The 14,114-nt window shown below is 43.2% G+C and overlaps 1 protein-coding gene across 9 annotated transcripts in view; it reads left to right on the top strand.

Annotated features, from left to right (window-relative positions):
• Amph (amphiphysin) overlaps nt 1-13,572 on the top strand; it is a 196,625-nt gene extending 183,053 nt beyond the window's left edge. For all 9 annotated transcript variants that reach the window (XM_051168136.1, XM_051168158.1, XM_051168167.1 and 6 more), the window contains 4 exons: nt 228-434; nt 1,619-1,885; nt 4,556-4,657; nt 12,366-13,572. In XM_051168136.1, coding sequence (XP_051024093.1) covers nt 228-434; nt 1,619-1,885; nt 4,556-4,657; nt 12,366-12,473 — 684 coding nt within the window. In that variant the 3' untranslated portion in view covers nt 12,474-13,572. The remainder of the gene's footprint in view (nt 1-227; nt 435-1,618; nt 1,886-4,555; nt 4,658-12,365) is intronic.
• The last annotated feature ends 542 nt before the right edge of the window (nt 13,573-14,114 follow it).

Consider the following 14,114-nt stretch of genomic DNA (forward strand, 5'->3'; position numbering starts at 1 on the left):
TGAAGGGAAAGCCAAGGGATGCAAAATCCATATCATTGGGTGCTCTGGGGAAGAGTGAACTCTGATCACAGAGAGAAGATCCTGTTGCCCCTGACTCCTGGGATTTGGTCCATGGGAAAGCCACTTGGTGCTGAGCTTTTAGCAATTGGGGACAAACGATGGAGTGGGGCTGAGACCTTGTGGAGACTCTGAATGCACAGACATAGTGACTGCCTTCTTCCTTACAGATCCCTCCAGAAACTGATGCCGAGGAGGCTGTGGGAGCTACAGTGCCAAGTGAGGGGGTTCCAGTGGAGAAAACAGAGGTGGAGAAAGCAGCCCTCCCTGCTGGAGAAGGAGAAAGTCCAGAGGGAGCCAAAACAGATGCTGAATGCACTGAGGGTGCGAGCAGCGAGAGCCTGCAACCAGCAGAGCCTGAAGGCGCTGCTCCTCAGGTAAAGGGGTCTTGAGGCATGTCTAAGGCGATGGCTGTTGCGTGGGCCTTTGTCCACTAGCCTGGGTGGTAGCCATCTGTGTGGAATAGATTTCCTATGCCTGTGGCTGATGCACGGAAAAGGACAAAGGAAACTACAACCATAGTAGGTGGAAGGAATAAAGTACAGATGTTGAGTGTCTTGGGGTTTCTGTTGCTGTGAAGGGACATCATGACCATGGCTCCTCTTACAAAGGAAAACATTTAATTGGGGCTGTTACAATTCATAGGTTTAGTTCATCCCTGTCATGGAAGGAAACGTGATGGAATACAGGTACAATGCTGGAGAAGGAGCTGAGAGTTCTACATCTGGATCCACAGGCAGCAGGAAGAGATAGTGTGAGCCACTGGGCTTGGTTTGAATTTATGAAACCTCAAAGCCCACGCCCAAGTGACACACTTCCTCCAACAAAACCACATAACGCCACTCCCTATGAGTCTGGGGGAAGACATTTTTATTCAAACCACCACAGTGAGAAAGCCCATAGTAGTGAGAGGAACAAAGCACGTGATAAAATGATAGAACTGGTGGGGTGAGAAATGCCCCCCAAAGCTTAGCTCTGTGCCAGCCCTCGGGGGAACTCAGCATGAGTAGTGAGGTGCAGTTACTTGTATCACTATTTCGTGTATGTCACTTGTAGAGTATCTCAGACTCTTCACAAGGCTTTTTACACACACACACACACACACACACACACACACACACACACACACACACACCACAGTTATCGAAGACAGCACATCCCAGGCCCCCATGGCTTGGCACTTAAGAACACCCATTGCAAAGTGTGACAGCAGCATGAAGTGTCCTTTCTATTTTCTTTTCAGGATAGTCTCCTGCCGCCTCAGGCAGACCCCTCTCCCTTTTTAGCTTCTGACCACCCTGGATTGCTCGTAGACCCCTCCCATTTTCCAAGCAGTGTGACAGCTCAAGGGTCTGGATAGGGTTCCCACTAATGGTTTAGCGCTCAGGAGAGACGGTGAGAAAGTCAGGCCAAATGCAGCTCATGGGCGCACAGTCTACAAACTCAGTGGGCTTGGAACTGCGGGCTAGTGGGATAAAGTGTGGGTGGCTGGTACTGACCCAGAAGCAAACACACATGCTGTTTCCCAGGCCGTGACACTTTCCACTTCTCCACCCACCAGGAGAAGGTCATCCCTTCCGTTGTCATCGAGCCAGCCTCCAACCACGAAGGCGAAGGAGAACACCACGAAGCCGCTATGGGTACTGAAACGAGGGAGGCCACCGAGGACGCAGCTTCTCAGGGTCCAGGGGCTGAGAAGCAGGAACTGCCTACAGAGCCCACACCGCTGGATTCTCAGGCTGCTCCAGCTGTGCCAGCAGATGCTGTGGACTCATCGCTGTCTGCAGGCGATGCCGCTCAGGAGCTGCCTCCTGGCTTTCTCTACAAGGTCTTTGTATCGTCACTTCAGGGTCATTTATCGTTTCTTCGGGTGTCTTTTGCTCCATTTTCTGGTTTTCAAGTGGTTTGGGGTATTTTGTTTGCTCATTTTTTGTTTTGGTTTGGTTTTGTTTTCCATTGTGTATTCTTAAATCGGCTTCCCTTTACTTGACCTCCCCTGGGTGAATGGCCCCACGGTCCGTGCTCTGGGCAAGCAAGAGCTACAGTGATACCCTTTATATTTCCAAATAGAATAACTAGATCGCATACGCACTGGCCCTGGGCAGTGAGCGGGCACATTGCACTGCCCCAGGGTAGTGAGCGGGCACATTGCATACTCACTGGCCCTGGGTAGTGAGCGGGCACAGTGCATACGCACTGCCCTTGGGTAGTGAGCGGGCACAGTGCCTTCCAGGCCGCCTGCTTCAGAGCTGAGTCTGGCTTCCCTGCCTAGTGAATTGTACTCCATAGTCTGTCCCATAAGGAGTGGTCAAAGAGGCAGCAAACAGAGCCACTGGGTACAGATTGAGGGGCCTACAAATAGTCTAAAAAACAAGTATCCAAAGGCTTTATGGGCCTTCTGTGAAAAGGAAGAAAGAAACGAGCCTTCCTGGGATGAAAGTTTTTCTGGGCAGGGACGAAAGCCTCCTTACCAGTCAACAAAACAACAACAGTAATTACCTAGAAAAACCACTTACAGCCCACTGTTGGCGGCAGATAAGGTCCCCGAAGAATCTGATTAGAGATTGTAAACGTTTTATAATTTGATACTGTATTTCAAAATGCAGTCCTTATTTGGTTTGGGTGGTTCTTTGTTTTGTGGCACTGAGAGCAAACTCAAGAGCTTTGCACATGCCAGGCAACCCTCTGCTGCTCCGTGACATGCCTTTGCTCTTTTTCATTTTGAGACAAGGTCCTGCTAAGTTTCATAGGCAGGCTTTCGCCTCGTGATTCCCCTGCTGTAGCCTCCCAGAGAGGTGAGTGATAGGCACAAGCCACCATACACACACACACACACACACACACACACACACACACACTCATGTTCATAAGTATGAGATTGAATAGCTCTACCCATTTTCTCTGTCCCTCTTTTGGAAGGAAACTTTGTCATTGGAAGTGGGTGCCGGCATAATAAATTTATGAAGGGATTAACGTGTGCCAAAATAATTGGAACATATGGGTTAAAGTTAGGACTAGAACCGTGGTTATTTGTTTAAGCAGTATAGCAAAGTTTTGTGCCAGGTAAGACTGGGGTATGAGGGACCCATCCTTAGCCTGCCGATGACTGTGGTGTGACACGAGGCACAGTGCTCTGCCCTTCTCTGGACCGCTGTTCCCACTGCATACATTGATGTTTCGATAATGGGCAGTTTTAGCTCTGATAATTTTTATTCTACAGATGAGATGTATATTTCACAGACAGGCTGTTTCATCTTGAGTGTGCAGGTGTTTTCATGGAACCAATATGGGAAAAATAATACGGGTCAGGGCTATCCTCAAGCTGAGTAATGGGTATTCTGTCTTTTCCATAATGTAAACTTTATTTTTTTTTTTAAAGTGAAAAGAAAAAACAGGCTGCCACGGCATAAAGTGGTATGATAGAAAAGGGTGAATGTTAATTTTTAAAAAGGCATTTGTTTAATTAAATAGTAATTCTTATATAACATGCAAGTTTGCCTGTTTTTTTTTTTTTTTTCATTATTTTACAAAACAGCTTTTTACTTTGGCATATTTAGCTAAACTTAAATAGTCATCAGTGACAATAAACTATCTAGTAAAAATTTAAAAGCTAATATTTCAGCTATTGTGTATTGCATTGAATTAATAAATATAGACACGAATGGCCTCATACAAGTCAGCAAGAAGCAAAGGGTATTAAGTAACTAGAAAGCAGTGTTCCCAATAGTATTTTGAAGTTTTCTTCTCCCCTTGGCATTTGAATTAGCGTGATTTATATTACCATATCAGGATGCTGGATTCCACATCTTTAGACAGACAAGTAGTTTATTTAGCTCACAATGGGAAGTTCAGAGAACAAGTGGCAGTGGCCCTGCTCTGGCTATAAGCAGATGCTGTCATTTAAGAAGGAAAGGTCACATGATGACAGAGGAAGCTGGGCCATGGAGAAATCCCACTCTCTTATAATCCTCTTGCAGAATAGCCAGAGTCCTATGAGAAGCCTGCTAGTTCCTTTCAGGGCATCACTCCCCGGGCCTCCTCCTACACTCCTTGTCTTACTGTTTTCCATGCCTCTCTCCACCCCTCTGTGGACCAAGCTTCTCACACCTACAAATGAGCCTGTGCAGCAGGCCGCATCCCACCTATAGCAGGATTGTAACATGGATCTGCATCCCTTATTTACTCGGAGAAAGCTTCTAACAGTGTCTGCATAATCTATTAGGAAATATGACATTATGCCTTCTTTCCTTCCTTCCTTCCTTTCTTCCTTCCTTCCTTCCTTCCTTCCTTCCTTCCTTCCTTCCTATTGTGAAGCAGGTGCTCACTGTGTAGCCCACAGCCCTTGCTTGTGTAGAGCACAAGAGGCAGTCCAAGCTGACTTTGAAGTCACTGCTCTGTTCCTTCCTTTGACCGACTCCCCGGTGCTGGGTTACAGGTAGAGCCACCACACTCAGCCTCATTTCTAAAAATTAATCAGTTCCTTTTAAATGTGTTGCAGGTGGAAACCCTGCACGATTTCGAGGCAGCAAATTCCGATGAACTTAACCTGCAAAGGGGTGATGTGGTGCTCGTGGTCCCCTCAGACTCAGAAGCTGACCAGGTAACGTATGAGGCTGGAAAGTGCATCAGGCCACATGGGTTTTTTGGGATCTGTTGGAGAAGGGACTTCCTGAAGCATTTCTGTTTTCTAAGATGCTGCAAGCCAACTCTGAAAAGGCCCTATGGACCTGCATGCTCAGCACTCCATCAGCGGGATGCTCCAGGGTACCCATGTCGGATGCCTCTGGCTGTAACTTTCTGTACAATTAGATGTGATGGCCTTTTCTTGTCTCAAGATTTCTTGCCAGGGATGCTGCATCTGTAACATCAGGACTCAGCAAATGCTGACACTGGGCACGAACTAAGCATCCCTTTCAGAAGTAGCTGCCTCTAATCTATGGTAACCCATGGAAAGGACCGGGGAAAATGTTTTAAGGAGGTTGAAATGTTTTGAGTCTTGGTGAGGCCACACACAGGTAGACTTTGTTAAACCTTATTGAACTTTACAGCTAATGACTCTACCATTATAGAGCACAGTATTTAAGTTATACCTCAACTGGGAAATGCCTCTCTTAACAGAATGATTGAATAATAAGGTGCTAAGAACTTCTAGATAATTCCTATTCACAATTTAGGAATTCCTGAAATGGTATGCATGTGTAAACAAGCCTATGAGTGAGTATTTTACAGAGAAGAGCTGTAACTCCTATACTAGTTTTATAGAAATGTATTTATATGTCTTTTCCCTAAAAATAAAGTTTAAAGCCACACCTTTAAAGTTAGTATTTATAAACCAACATTTTGTTCTTTCCTTTGGTAATAGATTTAGCAATATAAATCAAGTGATATCCAAACACCCAGATTCTATGCCTCTGAAAGAGTTAGAATTTAATAAAAAATATACTCTAAATCACCAAATATTTCAAAATTAAAACCATATTTATAAATAATAAATTTATCAAATAAATAATATTTTAACTGAAAAAAATAATTCATACTGGGCCTGGAGGGATGGCTGCTCTTCCATAGAACTCAGATTTGATTCCTAGAATACCTATGGTGGTTCATAACTGTCTGTATCTTCAGTCTCAGAGACTCTAACACCCTCTTCTGGCCTGCGGGCATTGTACACATGGGCATGCAAGCAGGCTAACCACCCATACACATAATTAATAAATAAAATTATACATAATTATATATAGTGAAAAGTGACAATTATAAAATCAAAACCAACTCTGAAAATCACTGTCAATGTTCTAAGACTCCAATTAAAAAATCTGCTAGCGTTTACTTCTGTGTGTAAAATTAAGCAAGTACAACCAAAGAGTTGTTTAAAATAAATGATTTATGATTTATTGAGTTAAATAAATAAATAAATATAGTGAAAAGGAAATGATAAAAATAAATTTACAAATGAACGCAACCAATAGCACCCAAAATCCAGAAATGATGGCCATGTCTGTATTCCAGCACTCAGGAGGCAAATACTGACAGGGAGGCTTAACAGATAGAGATGATTATGAGACAACATATTGAAAATGCATTCTCAACGCACACGCATGCACGCGCGCGCGCGCACACACACACACACACTAACTCAGAAAACAGAAAAGTACAAAAAAGCCAAATTCTTAACAATTAATAATAGTTAACAAGCCCTAAGTTAATTCTTTGAAAGGATTAGTAAGATTATTATTTAATTATTATGCTATTTGTGGAGAAAATTGATGAAGCAGAGATTAACAATATAGGCAGAAGCAAAGCATCTCTGTGCATTTTAAAGCATTAAAATCCCATTTAATTAGTTACTCGTCTTATGCTGTGGTTGACTTGAAGAGAAGCAGCTCAAGCAAGGAGGGGCTTATTTGGGCTCATAGTAGGGCATATAGTCCATCCATCACTGAGAACTGCCGCTCACCAATCAGTCTGACAGCAGGTGGCTCTATGGCAGTAGGAATGTACATCCAGGCCTCCTCAAATCTTGCTGGATGGGGAGCAGAGAAAGGGGCATGTCAGAACTTAGCTGGGTCCCTCAGATTTCCTTTTGCTCAGTTTAGGTCACAACCCATGGGACAGTGCTGTGCATATTTGGAACAGGTTTTCTCCCCTCGGTTCGCCCCCACTGGCAAAGCACTCATGGGAAAGTCCTAAGGCACCTCTCATGAAACGCTCTAGGTGCTTATCAATCTAATCAGGTTGACAACGGAAAGTAAACATGGCAAGTATATCCCTTGTCAGCTTAATAAGCAAATGCGCCTCACCCTCGAACCCTTTACCTCACAGTGCCAATGCACTCAGTCCATCTCCAACATCCCCAAGATCTTAACAATTCTAACATTGCTCAAAAATCTAAGTTAGTCTCAACTGACACTTGACAACCTCTTAACTATAAGGCCAGGAAGAAAGAAAGAAAGAAAGAAAGAAAGAAAGAAAGAAAGAAAGAAAGAAAGAAAAGAAGGAAGGAAGGAAGGACAACCCTATTGCATACTTCCAGTATACATCCCCAGAAAGAAGGAATAGGAGAAGAACAAAAAACACCGGACCAAAGCCAGGCAGAATCCCAGCAGACTCAGCACCAAATCCTGCAGTCCTATGTGTAGCATCTCAGCTTGTGGAGTTATGTTCTGTGCTCCAGTGGGCTTCCCTGTCCTCACCTCCTCCAGCACTGCTACCTTCAGCACTGTGTCCTCTCTCCTGGGTGAGCGTCACCAACTGCATGAAGCTTTTCTGGGCAGACATCCTTTGCCTTTCCAATACTTCATGAGATATTTTAACTTGGCTTCACCTTCACTTCTTTGGGTATTTCCCTCTTAGAGCTCTATGCAGAAGATCTGACTTTGCTACTCATTGCTAGGCTCTGGCTTCTTGGAGCCTTGATGCAATTCTTCAGGACTCTGTAAACTTTGTATATTGCGTGTTTGAAAAATTTTATAACCTGTGGAAAAGGCAAACCTACTGTCGGTTCAAGATGTAGCCTGGCTTCCTTAGACCACGATCACAGTAGTTCTTTTTGTTTCAACGCTGAGCCTAGGAAACCACTTCACTAAGTGGCCATTACTCAGTCTGGATGCCCTAGGACCAGTCTTCATCAAATTATTACATTTCAAATGAATAAATTAAAAGACATTTGCATGTTTACAAGCTGGAGTCTAATGATCCCAACCTTCCCAGTACAAAGCTCCGGGCTTTACGTCGATTGTGCAGATCTTCTTCACAGCCATATCTGCTTCGCCCTCATCAGTTATGTTTATAACCATAACTGGCTCAAGTTCATTGCCCTAAACGACACATTTTCTAATCTTTCTGTTCCTTTACACTATAAATATAAGCCAATGCGCTAACCCTGGGTTACTAACATACCCCAGTCTGAATATTATGCTGTCCTCTGCCAAACAGCTTAGCCCATTGGTTTTTAATTTTTAGTTCAATATCACTTGTACTTTCAGGACACAGGCAAAACTCAGTCTGGTTCCTTGGCAGAATAAACCGTGAGTGGCCCATTAGAGTCCTTGTCCCTCACATCAGCTTCATGAGCACAGCCAGTCTTCACCTCCAGCACTCTGTCAGCATCCTGATGTCCAAAATCCCATCAGACTATCCCGTTAGGATGTGTGTACCACATCCAAGGTCTTTTCTCACCCAGAGATCCAACCTCTTCCACTGTTCGCCACAAAACAGTTCCAAATGCCTACAAGCCACATAGGCAGGTAGTCACAGTCACAAGCCTGCCCCATGGCACTAACATCCCATGTTAGTTACCATCCTCATCTCTGTGACCAAGTATCAGACAACAAGCAACTTCAGGGAGAAAAGGCTTATTTGGGATCATGGTTTGAGGGGATACAGTCCATTGTGACAGGAAGCACAGTAGCAGGTTGCTCTGCTTTGGTGAGGATACGGGGATGTGCTTTCTGACTTCCTCGTATCTCATAAGAATAGGAAGCAGAATAAAGAGGATCCCAGTATTCATCGAGTTTGCTGCCCTTTTTCCTTTTTATTTACTCTAGGATCACGGCCCATGGGATTGTGTCACTCACATCCTATGTGGGCATGACTCTCTCTTCTGTCAAATCTCTTTTGGAAAAAAAAAAAAAACAGTTCTCCTAGGCACAACCAATGGTGTGCCATATGATACCCTAGGCATAAATCCCATCAAGGTGACAATTGAAATTATCCATCATACCAATTATGTAAATGTATGTATTTTCACTAACTGTAATGTGTTTTTTAAAGTAAGACAAAAGAGCAAGTCTTTTATAGTTACCAGTATACTCTATAAATATATATATGTAATATATATGAGGGCATTTCTTTCTGATTAATTTTTCTTCCTTGAATGCTGGTGTGCTAACAGCTAATCCTCTGAGCCTTTCTTCATTTGTATTCACGTCAAAAGACTTCTCACTTAGAAAAAGACTCTAGGCTAACTTTTTTTTTCCTCTCAACACTTCAATATGTTGTTTTTTGGTCCCCATTGTTTATAATTAGAACTCAGCTGTTGTTTGGTTAATATAAATTACCCATAAACAATTTAACTGATAAGTTGGACTATAATATGGTAGAGTGGTGTGTGTGTGTGCATGCGCGTGTGCATGCGTGTGTGTGCGTGCGTGCATGCATGTGTGTGTGCGTGCGTGCATGCATGCGTACGTGCATGCGTGTGTGCATGTGTGTGTGTGTGTGTGTGTTCTCTGTTTCAGAATTTCCATTTATATTGTATTCAAAGATAATGCCTGCCAGCCTGTTCTTTTTTAATCAATATATGTTGCACTATGGTAATCAGGTTGGGGAATTTATAAGACTCTCTTTTGCTGCTCTGTGGTTGTTATGTTTATGCAGTAGCTATCTCAGTTCTAGGATCACACTGTACCATTCTACCATTTCTTTCTGGTCTTTTTATGCAGTTTCCATTTCCTGGTTACAATTTCCCATATATTGTCTCATAATCACTACCTTCCAACTTAGATACTTGAAGAAATTCATAATAATTGATTTAATATTCTCAAATGATAATTCAAAATCTGTACAACATGAGGGCATATTTCTATCCATTGCCTTTGTCTGTGAGGCATATTTACTGATTTTCGTCCTTGGGTCTGGTAATATTTTTATTAACATTGGACACTGTAGCGAGCTGGATTCTGTTTTCTATATCTGAAGGCCGTTTACTTTTGTTCCAAGCAGGAACTTAGATTACTTACTTATTATCCTAAATTTGTGGAAGATAGTTTGGTTTTTATTTTCTTATAATGTTATCCTATAGACTTTTTACAAATTCTTAGCCCTAGGACAGTATTTCTACCTCTAAAACCTAAGGTATGTTCAGGGAGATGTCTATAGAAAGCCTCTAGTGTAGTGTTTTACCAATTCTCCTAATTCAGTATGCGTTATTTTTAAGATTTATTTTATTTTAAACGTTATGTGTGCATATGTGACTGTATATGTGGATTTGTGCACCTGAGGCAGGTGCCTAGGTAGGCAGGGTATCAAATGTTCTGGCCTGGAGTTGTGGGTGCTGTGAGCTGTCTGATGTGGGTGCTAAGAACCAAACTCTGGCAATTGGAATAGCACTCTAGTGCTTGCAAGAGCGCACACTGTTAACCACCGAGTCCCACTCCAACCCCACTCAGGCTTTAAACGCCAAACTCCCCTGTTACTGGCAAGGCTGAAACTCTTTTTTCAATTCTCAGCTATTCTGCTACTATTTTCCCCAAGCTCTTGAAATCTCCTTCATAGATGCAGGCCAGGATTTAATGAAAGTGTCTCTGAGTACTTGGGGACTTCCCTCCTCCCAGGACCTCTGTGCCCATCAGTGCATGCTGCTCTTGTGACCTCGTGTTCTGTAACCCGTTAGCACAGGAAATGAGCATCATCCGTGGGGAACAGCTGTACTAACCTGCTCTCACCCATACTGATTCCCTAAGTTTAAAGGTTAAATATTTTCTATTCTTTGCTTGTTTTTTTTTTGTTTGTTTGTTTTTGTTTGTTTGTTTGTTTTGTCACTCTTGCCTTTAGCTGGCTCTGCACATGATTTATACCCACTTCTACTATGCATAAATATCTTATATTTTATAATTATATTTCAAAGAAAAGAATCAGCTATGTACAGATTCATCTATGTAGACACATATGCAAGGTTATCTGGAGTCCTTACTCTGTGCATAAGCATTTATCCAATACAAGCTGTTCTTCCATAATCAAAACTGAAAATTCTCCTCCACCACATACATATTTTAGGCAGTTAAAATTTTAATTTTCCTCAACGAAAGATTTACATTGCGTGATGTCCTTCACTGTACAGTTAAGGTTGTATTTAAGAGGAATGTGTTAGAATATGTCTTCATTACGGGCTTGTGGACGGCGCCCCTTATCTTTTTGTTCTCTACTGAAACAGTTTAAAAATGCCTCGCTCTATTTGACCGCATTGGACTGTGACTCCCTGTAAATAAAATCCACTGTAGATATGTGGGAGGGAGACTGACCTTTCATATGCATAGTAGAGGCTTGGGGAATGTTTACTTATCATCTCGTACGTTAGCTATCACTCTGTCCTTTACATGTGCGACCTCATAATTTGAAGGAGGGCACCTTCCCTCATCAGCCAGAGTGTTATCAGTCAGTTCATTTGGGGTAATTGTTTTTCCTCCGTTATTTTTGAGGAGTGGTTGTTTGCCGCTCTCTTCAAAAATTGGCCTGTCTATGTGCTTATATTTCTTGTCTGGGTAGAAGCATCAATTTATAGTCTTAGATGATATCAAGGGGAATATATCCAGCACATTATTTAATTTTTGAGACCTCTTTTATCAGATGTACTTGAGCTTCAGAGGAGCGGTTCAGATTAAACCTAGCTGTCCCTCTTTGTAAGTGGGCTCTCTTTCCTGCTTTGGTTAACATAACAAAGACGATCGTTTCCCACTGCTGTCCTCAAAGTATGTCTCCTTCCATGTTCCTCAGGTCAAGGGCAGAGGAGAACCTGCAATTCGCAGTTGCTGCAGCTGTCTCCCAATCTGTAGGTGGCCATCCCAGCATAACTCCTTTAACCTTTCTATGGCTAAATGTCTTTATTTGCCTGATGGCACTTATGAGAGAAACAAAGCTCATTTAGAGAGAACATGTCTCCAGCAAGAATACCACAGCATCAAGTTTCTCTGCAATCCACACAAACGCGAAACAGCAGGCAGCAGGCAGCAGCAGCAGCAGCAGCAGCAGCAGCAGCAGCAGGCGGCACCCATCCAACACTCAGTAGTGGTGAACCCTGTATAAGGTTCTTTCTTAGGGCTGTGTGGTGTGAGTTGTGGGGCATTTCTTTCCTGTAAGAACATAGCTCAGGATGCACAGCAGACATTTGGTGGCCATGGCAGCACTATATTCTAATTTAACAGCTTTATGTTTGACCCTCCTTGGCACTAAGGATTGTTTCCTGGATCCTTGGGCTACTGTGAATCACAAAGACAGTTGGCTGTGTTCATTGACTACCATATTTTTCTGTGAGATCCCTTTTTCTTAACAACTTACAATTCGGTTAATGTTAACTGAATATGCCTTCACAAAATTAGAATGCTCAATTTCAATTCATTGTGTACCATAATACATACCTCAAATTATTTGTTCCTTTATATGTTTTTCAACTAACAAACTTTACAGTGTTTTCTAGTAGCATGACATCCTGAGGCCACAGCACTGGCTGAATGGGTTTCATGTAAGTTCTGGGAGCTGTTGGACATGCCCAGTAGTTGGTCCGACTCTGAAACACTGTTCTTGTGTTGCAGGATGCAGGATGGCTGGTGGGGGTGAAGGAGTCAGACTGGCTTCAGTACCGAGACCTGGCCACTTACAAAGGCCTCTTTCCAGAGAACTTCACCCGGCGCCTGGAGTAGGGCGGCAGATGGTGCAAAAGAGTCACGTGACTGGGCTTTTAACCCCCCCACGAAATACGGAAGAGTTCACTTTTGCTACTACACTTTTAATGATTGACAGACTAGTGCTGGATAAGACTTGGCAAGACCAATCAATAGAGCATATACGCAAAAACTGTAAGAGGAGGGGAAATGGCAAATTGAGGAGAGAGCCCTTATTTTGTTCCCCGTGTTCAACAGAGGCTTGTTTGTGCTTTGTCTAACTGTGGACACTGGTACTTGAGTCCCCTCCCACCAAGTCTAAAGTACCTTCCTCCAGACCGGACATTGACTTCTTTGCATCAAGTGTGTGGTGTCGAGTGGCTGCCCTGCAGATGTGATGAATTTCCCTGTAGTAAGGCATCATCTTACTCCCTTGCCCGATGTGAGCACGTGCTCTCATTCCCTTTCAAGTTTACCGTGTTTAAAACTAAACAGCTGCAAACATTCTTTAACAGTCTTTTCCCATCACCTCTATACACATATGTATGGACACACAGTCCCACACGCTGTTCCCATGCCTGCTGGACCTATGTGTATGCAGATGACTACATATACATAGCTGATTCTTCCCCTCTCCACTGTAGCTATTTGCCTCTAAGTGTCATTGATACACGCATTGCTCTTACTCCGTCTGGCATTCCAGCTGCAGTTTTGCCTCAGTGCAAAACCACTCATCCCATTGCCAAAACAGTTGACAGTGTCTGTGTGTGTTGTGTGCAGTTTTCAGAGTGATACAACAGATAGCACGTCCATGCTGCTGCCCCTTTGAAGAGAGCCCTGGCTGTGCAGCTGCCCAGCTACTAAGTTCAGATAAACACAAGATCTGGACCAGCAGCTATGCAGTCCTCACTTCTGCCTTTATGTGATTGACTAGGTGAGGGGGGCGAAAGAACCTATTTACAAAAGCTCCTCTATTCCTCCACGTTATATTTAAGCAACTCATCTTCACAGATCATTCTAAAATGAGCGAAGTGATATATGCTGTACCACAAACCATCTGTAACAGTAATGTTCTCAGTGCTGCGTCATTCCGAATAAACCTTTGGTAATCTCCAAGTCACATCGATTCCTTTTCACGAGTGCTTTTTTTTTTTTTTTTTTTTTTTTTTTCTTTTTGAAACCTTGTTCCACTTGGACATGCCACTTGGAGCAATTTACAGCGGAGTTGTTATTTGTGCAGATGTATGCTTGCCCCACCACCGGGTTGTGCTCTGTGACCCTGCCTCACTTACCCATCCCTCCATTCCAGTCATTGCTGGCCACTGGGGCTTCCTGGGAACCAGCAATTACTAGAGCACAAATAACAGCTGTGGGGAGACCCCCTTCCATTGCTGGCTGTGGACACTCAAGTCTGTGAATCACTGGCAACCAACCGTGTGACGCATAATCAGTCGGCATCACAACAGCTTCATTTTTGGTCGCTTCTCTTTCTGGCATTTTTATGTTTGTAAGTGCATAAATGATTAGATCTGATGGGATAGAAAGGTCAGTTCATGGAGCCATGGCAGCTAGAAGAGAACGTATCGTGCAAGCATGTTTCATCCTGAGGAATTTCTGCTAACACAGCTCTACATACATACAGTGTATGCTGATCAGGAATGTGTTTCTTATTTGTGTTTC

This window comes from Acomys russatus, chromosome 3 (assembly GCF_903995435.1).
Source record: "Acomys russatus chromosome 3, mAcoRus1.1, whole genome shotgun sequence".
Taxonomy (NCBI): Eukaryota; Metazoa; Chordata; class Mammalia; order Rodentia; family Muridae; genus Acomys; species Acomys russatus.